This window comes from Poromitra crassiceps (genome assembly GCF_964638095.1).
Source record: "Poromitra crassiceps genome assembly, chromosome: 11".
In the NCBI taxonomy this organism is placed as follows: domain Eukaryota; kingdom Metazoa; phylum Chordata; class Actinopteri; order Beryciformes; family Melamphaidae; genus Poromitra; species Poromitra crassiceps.
Window position 1 is genome coordinate 29,945,137 of NC_139643.1, and position 20,089 is coordinate 29,965,225.

The following is a 20,089-nucleotide window of genomic DNA, read 5'->3' on the forward strand; positions in this document are numbered from 1 at the left end:
GTTCAAACCAAACGGTTCTGATATATTTAGAAACAAGAAAGACTGCATAACATTTCACTTGGACCAAAACGTTATTTTTTTTTTGCAGATTTAAAGAACATATTTTTTCAATTTTTATTTTGGTCCAAGTGAAATGTTCTATGGTCTCTCGCGATTCTAAATATAGCTGAACTCTACTTTCTGTTGCGTTTCTTTTGTATAAGATGTACTGTTCTCTAACCTTGCAATGCTGTTTCTATAGGCACTTTACCATTTCATTTTATTGTTCTGCACTTTAATATCTTGTACTTTAGACTTAAGCTGGAGGACTTCAGCCTATCCACATGTGTACTTGTCTCATTTTATCTTTATTCTTTTATCTACTTTTTTACTCTTTTACAGTATAAGGTATCTAAATGTTTTCATATGTTGTCATCATCGTGTGATTTGTTATGTATGTTTTTAAGCTCCTAGCACTCCAATTCCAATGCAGATGGCAAATAAACTGACTGACCCTTTCATAAAGGTAAAGTAAAGTCCCACTGATTGTCACACAATGTGTGAAATTTGTTCTCCGCATTTGACCCATCCCCTCGGTGAGCGGCAGCAGCGCCGCGCTCAGGAATCATATGGTGATCTAACCCTCCAATTCCAACCCTTTGATGCTGAGTGCCAAGCAGGGAGGCAATGGGTCCCATTTTTATAGTCTTTGGTATGACTCGGCTGGGGATCAAACTCACAACCTCCCAGTCTCAGGGTGGACACTCAGACCACAAGGCCACTGAGCTGGTAAGCAGGACAATTGTTATAATGCATCAATAATCACGGACAGCAGCACACAGGTCACGTCTCGGCCTAATGCCTATGGTTGACAACATTTGAAACGGAAGACTACATGAGCAAACGTAGCTTCCATTGTGAGATTGGCAAGCATCTGGGAAGTTGAAAACTAAATCCTGTTACAGTTGCTTGCGGTCTACATTCAGATTCTTCTTTTTATCAAACTAAAGTCATCGGCACTTTAAAATCGGTCATCTGATGTTCGCTCAGGACACATCGGTGCTACGGCAAGCTCACGCCAACACTCGGTGTTACCTTACCTCCAGAAGGGGAATAATACTATAGTGTGGCCTGTAGCTTGAGATTCACTTTAAGTGTGGAGATAATATTCCTAATTCAGCCCACCACAGACTTCATAACGTTGATTTACAATGGAGGAAATCCTCTTAGTTTCTTTAAGAGGGAAAGTCAAGTATAGTATCACTTCATCCACCCCATTAAACAGTCCATCTGTGGAGGAATGACTGATTATTAATACAATCTGTTCGGGTTGCACTTGCTGGATGGTAGAAATAAGATCTCTCCTCTTATTTCAGTTAATTTCTGTGGCTGTGTGGACATCAAGATTCCTCAGACAGTTTGAGCTTCACACTAGAAAGCACGTATGATAAGCCAACTTCTTAAAGTCGAGGTGAACCCGTTCGTCACGTGCATCTGAGTCCATTTCAGACTGAAAACAAATTGAGAGGCGGACCATATACGTGTCGATGATTTGATTTAACAATTCTGAGGACTGGCTTTGGCATTGGCAAATCCTGGTGTGTTCCACCCCCAAATCCGGGTGGGATTCAGCGTGTTGTCGTGTTACGCGAGTGGGATCCACGGAGTACCAGGCAGCCAGGCTGCTTCGTGCGGAGCGAGCGGACAATCCGATGCATGGGTGTTCCCCGCCCACCTGGAATCTCCGAGAGATGACCCTTACAGCCAGGGAGGCTATCAGGCTCGGAGGCGCGCGCCATTATCGTTATAAATGTAAATAATATTCCTGGAATGCGTGTTTTAACGAGCCAGTTGCATTTCTTTGCATTCTTAGAAATTACCGTTTGATTTAGTTTGCATAATTGCTCAAGTTAGTAGTTAGTTTATGGGCTAGAAACTCTGCCAAATGAGAGGCACTAGGCACCATTTTCCCCTTCATTTGGAAGAGAAAATGATCCTGAAATGAAGATTTGATTGACAGCTGCATGTCGTGAAATGATTGGTTGAAATGGGGTAGAAATCTGATAGTACTAGGTGACGTCAGCAAACTGTAAATTACTGTTATCAATGAAATCTTGAAAAATGTGATGTGAAAAAGTGTGAAAAACAAAATAAATTAGATTTTTGTGATTTGTTTTGCATACATTATTAAATAGGTGCACTGCATACCCAGGTATTTGAACTAAAAGAAAAGAAAAGTCATTTTTGGGTTCAGCTCGACTTTAAGTAAATATTTTCCACCCATATTACCATATTTTAATAGGCCCATCTGGCCTGATCAACACCCATTGTCCTCAGCAGCACAGCGGGACATTGTACAGGTCTATGATGGTCCATCGAGACGAGACATTCATTTTCAGCCTCCACATAATCTTTTCCAGCACATGTTTGATTTCAAAAGTCCTCAACATTTGGGAACACAAACAGCCTCCAGCATTAGCATACATTACACAAATCTAAAAATAAGGGAAAGAAAACGAAAACATTTATTCAATTTGAATTAGATGTATGCCCCGAAAGTACCTGTAACACCTATTGATAGGACTGTCGGACTGTTAAATGCCAGTTTATTCTCACATGTTAACCAGGGCTGCGCTCAGTTAAGTCTGCCTTAGCCTATCACACCTGCACTGATTGGCTGACCTCTTGGACCCTTGACGGTGCATTCAATCTCAATTATTACCTATAATCATTACTTATAATCATCACAGCACCAAGCGGAGCATTTAAACACATCTCACATGACCTCTCTTGACCTCCAGTGTCATTACAAAAACATTAGTTGGATCAATCAAGGATGACCCTCGTGACTAGAATGAGCTGTTACGTAATACAGAAGATAAATAACTATGCAACAATTAAGTAAAAGACTCATATTTTAAATGCAGTAAGAGTTATGTACTGTAGGTTTAAACATTTTGTCACCACACAAGCACAATACTGTGAAGAAATAAGTAGCCTCCTATTTCCACGACTATGACTGAGGACAGAATATTCAATATGACTGCTCTTAAAAGAGGGGATAAATGGTTCTATTAATCCAATTGCAAAATGATCTTTCTAATTTAACAATACCGCGGGGTGTACCATAAAATCCACAAACCTTTAACCCATGAAGACCGGATGTTTTATTTGGTTAGAAATCCCATGTAGAAGACAACCTCTGTATAGTGCGCTATGGTGCTTTTCAGATTAGGCAAAGCTATTGCTAAAGTGTTAACGACACCATAGCAATAGCAAACTGTATAAGCACAGGACAGAGGTGATCAGTTACTAATCTTCTTCTTATCACACAATGGTATATTCAACAAAGACCAAAAGGTTTGTAGAGGCCATATTATTCAGTTTTCATGGTTTTGTTTTCAAATCTACTATAGCTCAAGTCAGACAAGAATAATGTTCTTCAAGACCATTTCCTTGTTTAAAATTTGTATCTACCCCCCCCCCCCCCCCCCAGCAGTTTTTCCATGCATAAAGCACTTTGTAACACCTGTTATTATGTGCTATAAATAAAGTTTATTTATTATCATTAAATAGATATACTGTATTGTGTTATTGGTCAATACATAAGTCTACCAACATACCAGCTCTTGCTGCGATGAGATGTGTTGTCTGACTGGGATCTTTGTCGTTGAGAACCAGGTTCTTGCCGATCTTGGCGCCCAGTGCCTTGGCGTGGTAGCACTCGCGGGTCCTCTCCATGGGGTAGTTGGTAGGGTACAGGCCGCTGAATACAATGGTAGTTCCCTCTAGTGCCTTGCTTTTCAGCTCGGGAACGATTTTGCGGATGTCCGGCGTCTCAGAGGCCTCCTTCCGTAGGTAGGCCTCGTACCGAGCATAGTACTCAGCGTGGATCCTGTCCAACACTTCCTCCAGGTAGATCAGGTGATCATCCTGGTCGTTGTCGACTTCCTCCTCCTCTTCGTCCTCCATACACTGGTCCAGCGACTCCTCCCCCATGGTAACCCCAGATTGTTCACTGTTCTGGGACTCCGTTTCTGCCTCTCGCCTGTCCGAGCAGCCATTCCCCAGCTCTGGATCTGGGAGAAGAACTCCTGAGGACTCCCCCGTGTCGGAGCTGTTCTCTCCTTCTACCTTCCCCTTACTGTCCCCGTCCCTCACCGCGTCCCCGTCCCTCACCGCATCCCCATCCCTCACCACGTCCCCGTCACTCAGCGCGTCCCCGTCCCTCACCGCATCCCCGTCACTGGGCTCCTGCGTCGGGCCTTCCTGCTTGGATTTCCTTGACCGGCAGGACTTTCTCTCACCATCGCTTTCTGATAAGTGAGGCTTCTCTGTAATAGAGTCATTGTCACTGTCGCTGGACAGGTCAAAGTCCAAATTGTTGGCCTCATGGCTGGGTGCAGATGAGTTTTCCCCACCCTGTGGTTCTCTTGTCCCCAGTGTCCTGTTGCTATCATCCTCCTTAGCATTTGTTGCATCACCCACCGGAGTCTCTTTCTCCCCTGCCCCAGACTCGTCCTCAGTCTGTGGGGCTTTACCCTGGCCCTGTTCGCTCTCCCCGACCGCTACGGGATGTGTCCGTTGATTTGTGGGTACTCCCTGAATAGATGGGGGTGTTGAGGACTCCTCGCTCCCGCCATTGTTGTGGTCCTTCGCCTTTTTCCTGAGGCCGTTATTCTGCTCGTCCGCTCCAGACGTCCCTGCTGTTTCTGTGCCCTCTGCAGGCCGGCTTGGCGGGCTTCCTGCTGGAACACAACAAGCTAATCAGCATCTAACATACCAAGAACACATGCATCAGAATCATGTCAGGGCGTAGTTGAAAGTAGGGCTGGGGGGTGTAAAACTACAGCAAAATATATCACAGATAGACACTACATCAATACAATGAGAAAATAGTTCCATAGTTCATAACAGCCTATCATGTCCCTTGATAATGGGGCGTGCTACGAGTGACATGCAAACAGCCAATCATTTAACAGACAAATCCTAAAGTTCTAACCCGAACATATTAACTAACCCGACACCATGATAATCATTCTGGCACATTCTAATCAGGGGTTAGCCCGGATATGAGTTCAGGACAAACTGCTGAGAAGCAGGCAATAGGTTCAAGTAGTGTAGAATTGTAGAAGTTAGGCCTGGAAAAATGATGGAACATGAAAAGGGACCAACTCTTAAGCATGGAATAAAGATGTGCAGCATGGAAATCAGTTACGACGACTCGAGCGGTCACTGACTGATGACAGATTGAGACCAACAAGTCTCAGTGTATCCACTGCTGTTGTAATATATAGTCTTTGACAGGCTCTCCTTTCCGAGGGGCCATCGGTGAGCAGTGGAGCACAGCAGAACACACAAAGGTGAAAAGCGCTGGAACCCTTTGTGACACTCTTTATCCTGGTTCCCTGATGGATGTCTTTGACTCATAATGAGGTTTGGGGATAGAGGTGAGGTGAGTAGGCTCATTATTAGGGCTCTTCCATACGCTTGTGCTGGCTTGGCGCCAGCGCGGCTGAGATTTACATCTCCATTACAACAACAGGGCTACCCGCTTGGAGGCGTGTCTTTAACTGATGACGCGCTCGTCTCGGGTCAAAAGCAGCGGGCTGTACACATCACGGCTGTGACTACTGGTGGTCAAAAGAGTTGCGGCTGTAAAACGGTGGATAAACATTTGATTTCCCATCAGTTCTTCACAATTAAAAGCCTTCCGTTACTTTGTCAATGGAAAGCTTTCAATATGCAGCAGCAGCAGGGATGCATGCGATCAGGAAACGGTAAAATAAAGCAGATATCTGAAAGAACAAACAGAAACACAGGAGAGAAACTAAACTTCAAATCAGAGATTCAATTAGAAGCTACAAAATACTGAGAGCTGAACACAGAGGTTTTCTCTCTGGTCTCCAGCACAGACTTGTGTTAGTGTCTTGGTTCGTGCGGGAGAAAGCAGAAGGAGGGTCGTAACAGGTTGGCCACGGTTGGTGAGACATCACTGCAAACCCGCATGGAGGCTGTGGTATTTCTACACTGTACCAGACACCTATAATATTAGATAGAGACACCTCACTCCAAGCTCCGCCAATTGTAAGAAAAGGTACTCTTCCGGTCTCCTAAATGGGCGTGGTTATCATCTTGTGATTGGCTGTCTGTCAATGGTATGAAACTTCATTGGCTGACCAGTCTCGTAAGTGGGCGTGGCAGTGGCGAAACCTCTGACTGGAAGTTGGGGTGTCTCGATCTATATCAAAAGGTATCTGACTGTGCTTCCCAGAGATCACCTGTCCATCAAACAGTGTGTCCAACTGTGACGTCTTTTTCCTTGGATTTTCTGTGGTTTGAGTTTCAGTAAGTGGCTATCACTGCTCATGCTAACTACAGTACCCAGTTCTTCTTCTTCTATTTATTCCAAACAAACGTGAACCCGGTGGTTAGAGCAGCAAATGTAAACGCTTTCACGATTCGAACTGGAATCACTAATGTGTTTTATCATTCAATGATAAGAGTGGGAAAGTGGAATTTTGTAGAGAAATTAGTTAGGAGTCTGCAGTGATTCTATGGCGTTTCCTTTCATATGCTGTAATGTGTGTGTGTGTGTGTGTGTGTGTGTGTGTGTGTGTGTGTGTGTGTGTGTGTGTGTGTGTGTGTGTGTGTGTGTGTGTGTGTGTGTGTGTGTGTGTGTGTGGGCACTGTACCTTTCCTGGCCATCTGGGCTTCCCGTGACCCCGGTGGAGCATTGATGTCCCCTGTGCCTTGGAAGTAGATGTATTTCTTCACAGTGATGAGGTTCGGTGCAAACTTCCACACGTCCTCTCGGTCATCGATGATGCAGACCATCGAATCGCCACAAGGAAAAAGATTCCTGACGGCAAAGCAATGCACAAAACACCAGAAGAACTCTTCTATTATTCTTGACAGCCATGATTAAGCTCTCTTTGCTCTCAACGCGTCCTGATGCTCGACGTCAACTTAGAACCGGGGTGGGCAACATTTCTTTCCAGAGGGCCATAGTGTCACATAAAGTAAGCCAAGGGCCACACATTGGACGTCATACATGCCAACATGCAGGAGTCTCCCTATTTTTAACCCTCTCCCCCGCTGTTATTGGTACTTTCTCATTAATCTCCTGATATAATAGTGATACAAATCCAATGGCTGTAGCAGATGGGATTTACTAACATAATTCTGCATTTTATCGCGTTTTTGGGGGTTGTTTTGTTTTTCTTTGAGGACATTGGAGGCCGGAATGAGATGGTCCAGGGGCCGGGTCCGGCCCTGGGGCCGCATTTTGCCCATGTATGATTTAAAACCAAAACAGGGACAGACTCCAGCTCCTCTTCTACGTTTATATTAGAGATACGTGTCACTGCCAACCAATAGTTATAGTTACCCATAAAGAAGAATATTCAATTTGTCTTCCCTGTGGTTGTCTACCAACTCACCAACATGGTTTTTCTCTCAAGCAGAAAATGTCTTTTGAATTTACTTGAGTAAATTCTATTCTTTATATAATAGTATTCTTTACTATTTGTTTAGTTAAACAAATAGTTCAAACAAATAGCGTAAATGTCTAGAGAGTGGGCAGGCGATTTCTATGCAGGGTCTACATAGACTATAAACCGTTATGTGTTATACAGACAACTGTGAGGGATTGATTTCTGCTCTCATCTTTAACAGGATACAATTCTCACCTAAGATTCCCCGTCTTGGAAAAAGGATCAATGCATTCATCTCTGGAAAGGATCCGATGAGAGAAAAGCTTCTTTTCGGGGTCCAGAAAGCCTAGGATACATGAAAAGAATATGTATGTATTTACAACAATAATAATAATTATTATTATTATAAGGAGATACCTATATCAGTGTTATTACATAAATTATTATTATTACACATTTCTTTACATTTCTGTGCCAAGGCCACAGAAGGCATTTTGCCATTTTCACTGCTTCTAAGGAGCGCAGGTACTGCATTCACAGAAGAAAGCATGCCATTTTACCACAAGTCATATCTCTATTTCATCTCTGAGGCACATAAAGAAGCTATCCTACAACACAGAAAAAAATATTTTCACTGCCTTTTCTCCAGCTGTGTGTTTTATCTTAGATCTGTTAATGTGATTTTCTTACACACACAAATCAAAGTTATCTGAAATATAACGTGTGTTTGTGTCTGTGTGTGAGTCTATGTCTTGGACACTCTTGGTGTATTCCATAGCATCTCATAATAACATTGAGGGTAGACAACTAAATGTTTGCAGCATCTGTTTGGGCTGCTTTCTTTTCAAAGGGCTGTCAAGTCCCATGTCTGAGAGGCAAAATGCAGTCTTTGATTAAAGCTTGAATGGATTCCTACCCCAGCTGAACAAGACAGCCAGGCTAATATCTCCTTAAAGCAACAACAAAACTGCTCAATAGCTGGAGAGTGGTTCTGAAAAACACCAACCTCCCTGTCTGCACCAGGACCAGAAGCACAATCCAATTCAAACTGCATTAAACATGCATCATAGGGAGGCAGAATAGTACTGGACTGGGGCTGATTGTTATATATATCTATATGATGAACGATTGCAGGCAGAATACCAAAAAGATGGCATAAACGCAGTACCTGCATTATTAAACATACAAACAAACATAATTTGGAGGTCATTAAAAATAATCTGGCTTGTAAAATCCTTCAATTGACTGGGGGATTTTATAATTGACCAGCCCTAGTGGCTGTAAATGAGTTGTTTCCTGACCTGGTGGTAACCCTTGACATACTAGCGGCAAACTAATGAATCAACATAAACTCTGCTGGGACAAAAAACATGGGCAGACTCTTCCCCCTTCTGGACACAAACAGGCAATACAACAACAAGAAAAATACACACTTGCAAAAGTCAAACCCACTCAATGGAAGAATGCCTTCAAGTACATTCATTCTGTCGCCAGGCACCCTAAGCAGACAAAACAATTTGTGACACTGCCTGAAGTCTGGGAAGCTGACTTGAATGAAAGAATGAGACCAATACCAGCAATTGTGTGTGCATAAAGGCGGCTCCCAAATGTGAAGACATGTAGCTCGTAGAGTTTGGTGATTTTCTCCAGGAATTCCTTGCAGTGTGGGCGCAGTCGTGTATGCAGCATAGGCTCTCCCCGCCCCAGCTGGAAGTGGAATATCCCCTGGAGAACATAACAAGAGTCTTAAGTATGACATCATCAGATTCAGGAAGGGGGGACGGGGACGGGACGATTTTTGCCACTCAATTTGCTCTCATACACACATTTAGATTACCGTAAAACTGTATTCAACAATGAAAGACTGACAAAAATACCTCTTGAAAACTAAGTTCAAGAAATGACTCAAAGATCATCTTGTATCTAATGATGGTATAAGGACCGTCAGTGTTTGTGGGTCTGCCTTTACGTCACCAGACAGCACTTTGCCTTAGCTCAGGCATCAGAGAATAACTCTGAATGCATTCACCTCCTCTGTTACATAAACCCAGGTGTGTGTGTAAAACAGCTGAGCACCAATAACAATACCAGCACTGAATATTAGGCTGAAATCAACGTTAGCTATAGCTACTCAGACTTGGTATCAATGAAGCCTACAAATAAAAAGGCCTGAGCACTAGCACATTAATTAAGGTATATATTTTTACATGATTATGTATAGTGTGGCCAAAATTAGCAATGTGTCAATAAAAGCAGCCAGATGATGATCTGCTTTCCTTATGGGCAAACACTCAAAACTGATTAATCATTGTTATACTTGATTATCAAGAAACCGTTTCAGATGAGAGAGCAATATCATTAAATCAGAGAAAGACATTCACATCAAAGTTAAACAGTGTCAACTTGTCAACCTCTAGAAAGGATATTATTATGGTGAGGGGATACCTTATTGGACATGCGCTGGCAGTGCTGCTCAGTGGTGTGGATCAGCGTCTGGTCCAGATCCACCATCAGGACCAGCTTCTTGTTCCTGTAGAGTCTCTGCTGGTCCTCTCTGCCCAGCTGCTCTGCTTGCTGTCAGGGTGAGGTGGGGACAAGGAGAGAACAATCAGAGGAGCCTCCACAAGTCCAGCAATGCAAGCCAATATACTAGATTAAAATATATTAGACTGATATATTGGCCTTTTATTTAAAAAACATTCACCTTTAATATGATGGATCTTCTGCAATTTATTTGATTACATATTGATCAATATTACACTGGTTGTTTAAGGGAATTTGGGCTGGACGATGATCTTGGCACATCATCTGTATTGGTCGATAAAGGCTTTAAAATGAAATATCGGCATCGGCCTGAAGCGAACATTTCTGCTGATATGACAGGCTACTAAAATGATGCTTTAACTATGCCCACATGCTTGATGCTTGACTAATGCCTGACTCCTACTGAAAAGCATTGTATTCATGTCTGCATCTGCCAGTGGACCATCACGATCAATAAGAGTAGGCATAATATATAATATGTGTTAATTCCACTACAGGAGAGACTTGATGTTCTCTGAAATTAGGTAGGAAAAAATATGCCGGTATCGGCCAAAAAAGTTGGAAAATATCTGAAAAAAATCCAATAGTGTGCATCCCTAAAGGGAATGCTTAACCTTAATCGATTCGACCGTGACCTTTTGATTGGATTCTAACGCATATCCCAAAAGTTTATTATTATCATTCATTTGAATGGAGAGTCCCATGCTCTAAAACCCTTTGAGCCGTTTTGCCACCTGGATAAGAATGAAATTCATCAGTCATCAATCAATCAGTCTAGCGCTAGTCAGTATGTGCCATCTTAGAAAAATATTGCATTGGAGCAGCACTGTGCATTCAAGCACAATGCATACACACAGCAGTGTGGTGAAAGATGAAATGTGTGGTCCCACCCCGCTGCACTAGTAGCCCACTCTGCCAGGTACTGTATCTCCATCATATGGCTCACCTCTGAGCTGACCATCAACTCGGGGACACTGTGCACCATGGAGACTGTTGCCGTGGAGATGGGAGCTTGCTGATTCCCATTCGTGCTCTGCAGCCTGAGGTGGGGGGGGGGGGGGACAGGAGTGGGAGTTGTGCATTATGTGGCTTGCGTGCCTCTGTGGTCCTTGAACATATTGTGACTCAGAAGAAAAGCAGCTCTCACAAAAAAAAAATGCAAATTACATTTGCAAGGCATATCAGTGGTTACTGACAGCTGGGTTGACTCAGAGGAAATGTTTACAGTGACTTGTCTACAGCAGGTGTTTATATCAGTGCTGTTCAGAGAGAATACTGATGTTGTTATTGAGTTAGTGATTTAGCTGATTGCCACCAAATCTCAGCTACTTCAGATCCACATTGAGGACCGTCCAATGCCTTTATCCTGACATTATCCTCTGCTGATGAAAGTTGAAGTAAATATTTTAATTTCATTATATACCAAACGGAAAGATATCTGCATCACCCCTAATCTATGTGCTTTATACAGACTTTCACTGGCAAAATGGCATACAAATGGTCTACACAAATGTGTCCCATGCACCTTTTAAGCAATAACTTTTAATTAAAGTTAGGGAGCATGGTGGCAGTTATTAAATTAATAACTTACACACCATGTTCCCTGATAATAATGATACTGGTGCTGGATCCACACAGGAGCAGTGTAGCTGGCAGTTGACAGCTTCACACATACAGTAGCTCTTTCTCAAACACCAGGGAGAGTGTGAACATTGCTTTTCATTTCCTATGACATAATGGGTTTTTCCTGGAGCTATGCCATCTCTGGCACCACCTAGTGGTTTTAAATAAAGGCACAATCTACTACAAATACTGATGAGTCCATGGCACCATTGAAGACAAATAGATAACTCATTGATCAACTTAATCAGATTTTAAGCCACAGGAATGTAATATCCTCATAAAGGGTCAATGTGTATGTGTAATGTATGTGTAGGGCTGGGTATTGGCAAGGACCTCACGATACGATACGTATCACGATACATGGGTCGCGATACGATTGTATCACGATACATTGCGATACAAAACATATTGCGATATATTGCAATACTCTATACTACATAATTTACTGAAAAAAAAAAAAAAATAGAGCTAAAAATACAACATGCTGTGCAGTGTGCACCATAATAATATGTAGGGATGCACGATATATCGGCAATCATATCGGTATCGGCCGATGTTGGTCGTTTTTTTAACATATCGGTCATATCGGTATCGGTCAGATGTTGCAATGTTAATATCGGTTATCACTATCAGCCAAATTCTTCACATTGATATGAAATAATGCAGTAAATCTATGATTTATGGGCTTTTCCAAAGGCTTTGCAAATAAAGAAATGCATAACTTTTTCAAATTCAGTGTTAACATGTGTTTTTCAGTATGTACAAAATGTGATGATCATAAAAATGTGGTTTTATGCAGATCATATCGACATCGGTAAATATCGGTTATCGGCCATAACAGCAATGTTAATATCGGTTATCGGCATCGGCCAAAATTTTCATATCGGTGCATCCCTAATAATATGTACCGTATATATTGCTTGTTAATTGTTGTATATTTCTGTATATATGGTCAGTTGCTTCACACTTTTTTTCTCGCACTTTCACACAGGTTGAGTCGCCTTAGTCACACTACAAGAAACGTACTGCTGTATTTATTGTTTTTTCTTCACTCATGTGATGACAGAGGTAAACTTGACTACAGACTGTTGATTTTCTCTTTGTTGTATGACATAATATGTAGTCTATGACTTTTACTCCTCTGATTGATTGTTATTATACACAGCTGCGTTGTTCAATCATGTGACCTCTTCACTATCAGGTGACTACTACTGTATATAAGATGGCGTCTCACCTCTGTATAATTGTCTGACGAAGAGCTAATGTAGCTCGAAACGTTACCACTTGCACTTGGTGCAATAAAGCTATTCAAAAGGAGCCCTTGTAGTGTGCGAGCGTGTTTTCATTTGTTTCACAACACCATAATAATATGTACATCACTTTATATTGATAACTTAGTGGACAAATTGAGTCAAAACTACTGAGTGTTGAGTGTCTTACTGAACACACTGAAATAAAAAGTATTCTTATTGTGTCACTGAACACACGGCTGTGCAAAAAAATCTATATGGCGATATATCATGATATTTTTCAGAAATATCGATACAGTATTGTGGAAAAAAGTATCGCGATATATCGCCGTATCGATTTTATTGCACAGCCCTATTTATGTGTATGTGTGTGTGTGTGCGCGCGCACGTGTGCGTGTCCTTACTGAGTCAGGTCCTGGCCACATTCTGCACATAAACCCTTCATTACTATGGGATGGGAGCATTCTTCTATCCTGACGATGACACCCCTGGAAAAAGAAAAGACACCTGGGTTGAGATTCCTACTTCAAAGTGAGCAGGTAAAGAGCAGGTAAAGAGCAGGTAAAGCACGTTAGTCACATTATCCCAGATTCTCATTTGGGTGAGCCCAGGGATGAATGCAGTGCAGGCTAGTAGAATACACTACAGTAAGATGCTTTAGTACTACTACACACGCCTCAGCTGTAAGCCTCAACATTGTCCCTTAATGAAAATCATTGTCCCCCCCCCCCCCTTTTTTTTATAGGACAGAAACTGACATGTTTAATAGCAGAATGTAAATTGCTCCGATATTGTGCAATTAATTGCATTGATTCATAAATTGTGTGTTGGTGCTTTGATGTCGGCTAATTTGACAAACTTTCAAATTAATTCTTGTAATGAAATAAGTTTGTTAAGTAAATAAAAAGCATTTACAGACTATTTTGGATGGATATGAATACAGGTGTGCCTTGAGCTTTTGGCCTTCCTTGGGCACACAAAGTTGTAAAACCGCTGTCATAGTTTAGGCCAGCATAGGGAGGGACATGTTGTCACCCCAGACTCTGACTGTAACATCACAAGGGTTGCTCAGTTACAGCGTGACAGCAAAGCAACATTGAAACTCAGTAGTCATGCTGATTTCAAATGCCTTTGTTTTATTAAAACACTGCATGCATAATGCACACTTTCTCCTCTTCAATGTGCTGCAGCAGCACAAAGGCTCTCTGTGCCACTTGATTTCTACAATAGAACAACCAAACACTGATTTTGTCACAAGGTCATTTTTGTGTATTTGTGTGTGTGTGTGTGTGTGTGTGTGTGTGTGTGTGTGTGTGTGTGTGTGTGTGTTTGTGTGTTCAAACCCAATTGGTATTTCCTCCCAAACTCAGGAGCAAGCGCTTACAATGATGAGCACTTGAAAGCAGAAGTATTACACACACCCAGAGCTATGGCAACAACTAATTCAGTAGTATTACATCCGTGTTTTCAACATTCACTGATATCAGAATCAGAACACCAGGACATCCCTATTTTCAACATTCACTGATATCAGAACACCAGGATAAAGTCCATAATTATGCTATCCCTTGGTAATGGGCTATGTTTTGGTAAAAAGCTGGAAAACTTTCCTTTGTGGCTGTATCTTTATTCAAGTAACACATGCCGTTTTTACACCATGTTCTTCCTCACCCACGTTTTCTAGCTTCCAAAACATCCCGTGGCGTGTTTCCCACGCGTCAAGCTAGTAAACCTGCCAAACACCACGTCCAGTTATCACTTTCAACATAAAACACATTTGACGTTTCCTTGAGTCCATATACCAAAGTTAGTGTATTTACAGTGTAAGTACCAAAGTTAATGTATTTAAAAAGACATAATGTAACAACGGCTAAGAATAGATTATGTATATTACTTTTATGCTCAGATTTCTACTTACATGTGATAGGGTTATGCGGTTATATCATAAAGGGTTTTATTTTGAAAGTTTGGGCCGAATGCGTGACTGTATATTCTGGCTGGCTTGACACTGGTGCGAACAACAACATGGTTTGGCTAGTGAACATGCTAACCTCAATTTAGCACCCTTAGCTTGCTAGCTAGCTAACATGCTAGCGTGCGTGCACAGCGTTGCCGAAACTACAGTTGAAGTGTTGCCGCCATCCCTACCAGGCAGCTAACGTTAGCTATAGCTACCGGGCTGAGTGACTGTGACTCACCCGGGCGGTATGACTTGTCCAAGTTGACAGCATAGCTCCTTGACGACTCCAGCACGGTCCGATTTCACCTTCTTCTCCGGCAGCCTGACAGTCTCGCCCCCTTTCTCATGGGGAATGGGAGCACACAGCGCCAGCACGGAGTCCACATTGATTAAATTGCCTGGTTTGACTTTCCACTCCAGAAGCCGCAGAGGGAGACCCCCGCTCGGCCAGCAGATATCCGCCACTGGGCCCTCCGCGGCTTCACCACCACCGCCAGAATCTGCAAGAGGCTCCTCCATCTGCTTTGCCTTTGCACTCCCCCAAAACCCCGTTAACTTTTAGCAACGGTCCGCTTGAAACGTTTCTCTAGATCTTGCAATGCCGCGTCTATCATTAAAACATCAAAAGTGTAAGCTCTGTGGTGGATAAAAACAAATGTGCTGCTGATGTAACGTAACGTTACACACACGACAGTCAGCTTCTTTCGCTCTTCCCGCCCGTAAACAGGAAAGCGCAACACTGCAGCGACACGGTCTCTACAGCATCCGGTAGACGACAAGCAACTTTTCAAAGCAAATTTTCAAAATACAATGCTTGCTACAATTATTGGCGTCTATTTAAGAGCATAATAGTTTCACTCCATCAGTCCACACTCCACCGAGTAATCTGATCAAGTGTTTTTTATTGTCGTTGTACGTGCCAAAATAAACACTTTCCCCCTAAAAGTGATAAATGTAATGATTTTATTCTGAAGCTAAAATCGCCATTTCCCCGGTTTCGCCCTGGCTAACGCTGCAAAGCTTGACACAGCTGTCGACATGACCAGGTGTATAATGTGACAGTGACACGGCAATGGGGATAGTAAAATATTACTTTATTACTATTACACAAGTGAAGTCTATAATGTCATACTGATAAAACATAATACCATAAAAAAAGTCCAATAACGAAATCTATTTGTCATTTTGTGCCCTTCCAGAGTTGTTTTCCTCCAACTATTTTCCATAAGCTTGGGGAGGACCACTGGGATACCTGATGTAAGATGATGTAACAGATGTAGCCTACAGTTCAAGTAGAAGTGTGTGTGTGTGTGTGTGTGTGTGTGTGTGTGTGTGTGTGTGTGTGTGTGTGTGTGTGTGTGTGTGTGCGCGTGCGCGCGTTAGATATAGTGAACTGGACACCAGGCCTCATCACTGTGACTACATCAGTGTCAGTGATTTATGACATGTTTGTTTGTTTGTTTCAGTATACATGCTACAGCATGTCAAATCATCAGTGATGTTGACTGGGGTCGTGGGGTGTTTCGGGTCTGACAACATCATACACCTTCGCCCAGTAGACCCAGCTGAGGCCGATTAGGACCCCGACCCGCGTCCCAGAAGCAGCCGCTCACGGATCAGCCTTCCTACTCTGTCTGCAACGCAACGTTGCCCACGGAAGGGTTGATCACGCCCAATCCGCTGCAATAGAGTTTAGTGCTACACCGCAGTATCAGTGATATATTATTCTATTGTTGATCTTGAAGAAGGCCGGAGGGTCGAAACGTCATTGATCAGTGATATATGACATCACTATATAGTGACATGGCCGACCTCAGCGACCAGGCTGAGCCGTCTACAGTAGAACTATGACATCCTTGGTAGCCTGTCCTCTTTCTTTTCTTTCTTTCGTGGGGATGACATACAGACATATGGACAGACCAGGGGTGGGCAACATTTGGTGGGCAGACAAGGCCTCCGTGAGGAGCTGGGGGAGGTAGAGCCTACACAAACGATGCTGCTGGATCATTGGAATTCCATCTTCTTCTCTTCCATCTTTGAGTGGAAGGCGTGATGAGGCCACCCTGCATACCCTCACCAACATACTCAGCTCCTCCCCCTTGCATGGTTTCCCTGCACCCATGACGGTCCCTCTCCCCATCATTATAAGTGAACAATTTGCATGGAGTCGCATTCGCCCTGTTTAGTTAGCCCTGCCTCGCTGGTCTCCTGGTACTGCAGCTTGGTTTTGCTGTCTTTCCATTTTGCATTGGTCTATTTTGAATTTGGCCCCTCCTCATGTCTTGTTGTTCAACATCTTCATGTCACCAGGTATCCCAGCATGCTTTTTCAGCGATTTGGTCGCATGCAATACAAAGTGAATGGGGGTGGATTTTTGTTGGCTTAGAGTGGACAGGCACTCTAAGAGTTCCCTTACAGGTGAACAGGGACAAAGGTTACACATGCCGATTACTCTATGTGTGCACATGTTTCATGTATATGAGTTTGTATGTGTACAAGCATGGGTCAAATGAAAAATCCCTTTCCCCTGCTGTTGCCCACTGGGATGCAATTCCTTAATTTTGGCCCACCAACACCAAAATGGGCTGGTGTCGATATTTCTCAATCAATGACACCGGGTTGGCGAATCTTCCGCTCTACATTGAAGCCCTTTGAATTGTCAGGACCACAGGGCTGCCTCAAAATGACCAAGCGTGGGCCACTGGCATCGTTGAGGGTGATGCCCGTCAGTCGGTTCAGTAGACGGTCGGGACGTGAGGTCACCACTGGCTTAGGCGCTTCACTGACTCTGCGTACACTGCTGGCACTATATTTTCCTGTGCGTTGATTGAAGATAACGGAGAACTCCACCTCATCCCCGGTCTGGAGCGCAAGGCCATCCTGCACTTGCTTCACATGGAAGAACAGCTTCTTGCTCTCACCAACTTCATATGTGATGAAACCAAACTGGTCTTTGACACACTCCACCAAGGCTCTTCGCTGAGGGACAACAACACAGGCCATCTTCTGTCCAGTCTGGGCTACAGTGCACAACTGGAACTTCACCAGTTCTCCTTTCTGCAGACAATCGGCCTTGTTTGCCAAGCCCATGATGCAAAAGGGATAACTCTGTCCTTTCGTTCCACCTTCCTCTGTGACCTCAATAAGCCCTTGGTACTCTGTCTGGGATGGATCCATGCTGCGCAGAGGACGGACCACTTTCCCCAGCATCACTGTTGTACCAAGATCACCAGCGCCTGTCACTGCTGTTACTTTGGAGACCTTCTCAGCCCTGACTTTGTTGCCTTTACCTTTAGAGAGGGTGTACTCCACAGTGTCACCCAGCTCCAAGTTCTCAAAGTCTCCACACAGCTCACTGTAGTGAAAGAAAATATTTTGTTTGTGATTGGCTGTCTCAATGAAGCCAAACTTGTCCTTCAGTGTGGCGATAAATCCCTGCAGTCTCTTGGGGTTGATGGTGTTGCGGTTGAGCACTTTGATGGAGACTGCCCTCTGCTTGCCAGTGCTCTTCACTTCGTTGATAGAGAACTCCACCTTATCTCCAGTCTGTGGGATGCAGGCCCCCTCCAGGTCTTTGGTATGGTATAACACAGTCAGCTTCACACCACAATCTTCATATGTGATCACTCCCTCTTCAGCTTCCTTCTCCTTGCTCGTGCTGGGACTGCCATTTTTGGTGTCTGGTACTTCCGTCTCCACCACACCCACAAATCGCTGCTCAGACTGGGTAAGGAAAGACACTGTGCCCTTGGGCAGCTTCTTAATGCACACTGTATGGTTCCTCTGGACTGACAGCAGGTCAGGCACAACTGTAAACTCCACCTCATCGGAGATGTGCAGCAGGCTATTCGTTCGTCCAAGGCAATGAAGGCATCTCTTCAATATGGCAGCTACACAAGAAACCATATCACGCAGAGCGTCGGTGCAAGATATGCAGCCACTTACAAATGCCACTGGCACTTGTTCCTTTGAAACAGATCTCTGGCTGGCCAGAGACAGGGCAGAATTCACCTTCTGCGCCACCTCATTTCCAATCAACTTTTTAAGCCGAAATGAACTATCAGAGTCAGATTTCTCTGGCGAGATGTTTACAGCTTCAGCGAAACAGTCATGAAGCGACTCACCGAGACTTGCATGAATGCGTTCCTCAGAGACACTCAGAGAATCTGTGCCGCCATTCCTGATGTAACTGAAAGCCAAAGGCAGTAGAACATCCAGGATACATTTGGTGGTTAACTGAGAGATCTCCCGTATCAAGTCCACCAGCACAGCCCACGTGGCACAGTCGATGTTGCCGGCTGCAATCAATCGCCACTGCTGTGGAGTGAGACTATCCAGGTGCTGCCTGGCTAGAGGAACAAGGGCCTCTGATGTAATTAGGGGTAAATCCCAACTCTTATCTGCAGCATGCTCCATGGCTGTGATGAATGTGTGTTGTTGGGTTATATTCCCCTGCTTATGTAGGCATGGGTCCCTGGGTCAGGGAAGGATTTATGACATCACTGATGATGTCATAGATGACATCATCAGTGCTGTCATAAATCACTGATGATGTCACAATGGCATCAATGATGATGTCACACAATGTCCAGTGAACTGATGTCGTGATGATGTCACTTATGCATAGACACTGTGACATCTTCAGTGATGTCATTAAATCAGTGACATAATCAGTCACTCAATAAGTGACATCATCATCAGTTTATGACGTCACATCACTGATTGTGTCACAATGTCTATGACATCATCAGTGTATCACAACATCATCAACAGCCAAGACCACAACATAACAGTGCGAACAAGCATCTGGTGGTGGTCATATGCACTGTGTTATTAGGGCTGCCGCGGTTATCACATTACCGTGGTTACACAGTCACGTCACGCCCACCGCAGAGTCAAGCTTTGATTACCGCTTGACCGCATGCAAACGAGCAGAGAGGCAGATAATAATAATTATAATTGCAGTAGCGCACTGAAGGTGTGTTTTACAAACAAATGTCACTCTGGAATGAAAGTGAATGCACTTGGGCACCAAGCCCAAGCGATTGATTACTGATTCATGGCACTAATACAGTCTATTGAAATCAATTACTTTGTAAAGGTAAATAGAATTGTGAGTGAGTAGGCTAGTCTATTGTATTTGGTTCTGTTATAGGATCTCTAGATTATGTCCGTTATTGCATGTGGGGGTCCAATGGGATAGGAATTAAGGTTTGGCCTGCCACTGGTGCCCATTTTGAGAAATTGTTGCCACGGCCACCAGGGTGCGATATTGTGCCCAATATCCAGTTTTGTTC

General features: G+C 43.5%; 1 protein-coding gene and 1 pseudogene across 2 annotated transcripts in view; both read right to left on the reverse strand.

Annotated features, from left to right (window-relative positions):
* ctdp1 (CTD (carboxy-terminal domain, RNA polymerase II, polypeptide A) phosphatase, subunit 1) overlaps nucleotides 1–15,465 on the reverse strand; it is an 85,368-nt gene extending 69,903 nt beyond the window's left edge. Inside the window, exons 1-8 of the mRNA XM_083645972.1 lie at nucleotides 15,031–15,465; nucleotides 13,237–13,320; nucleotides 10,906–10,999; nucleotides 9,861–9,989; nucleotides 8,990–9,140; nucleotides 7,671–7,761; nucleotides 6,675–6,841; nucleotides 3,603–4,727 (exon numbers count right to left, since the gene is read on the reverse strand). Of these exons, the coding sequence (XP_083502098.1) occupies nucleotides 3,603–4,727; nucleotides 6,675–6,841; nucleotides 7,671–7,761; nucleotides 8,990–9,140; nucleotides 9,861–9,989; nucleotides 10,906–10,999; nucleotides 13,237–13,320; nucleotides 15,031–15,311 (2,122 nt within the window). The 5' untranslated portion in view covers nucleotides 15,312–15,465. The remainder of the gene's footprint in view (nucleotides 1–3,602; nucleotides 4,728–6,674; nucleotides 6,842–7,670; nucleotides 7,762–8,989; nucleotides 9,141–9,860; nucleotides 9,990–10,905; nucleotides 11,000–13,236; nucleotides 13,321–15,030) is intronic.
* Nucleotides 15,466–17,393: 1,928 nt separating this feature from the next.
* LOC310784954 (cold shock domain-containing protein E1 pseudogene) lies at nucleotides 17,394–19,208 on the reverse strand (annotated as a pseudogene). The gene has a single exon. The product of its transcript is annotated as a cold shock domain-containing protein E1 pseudogene (transcript).
* Nucleotides 19,209–20,089: the final 881 nt, after the last annotated feature.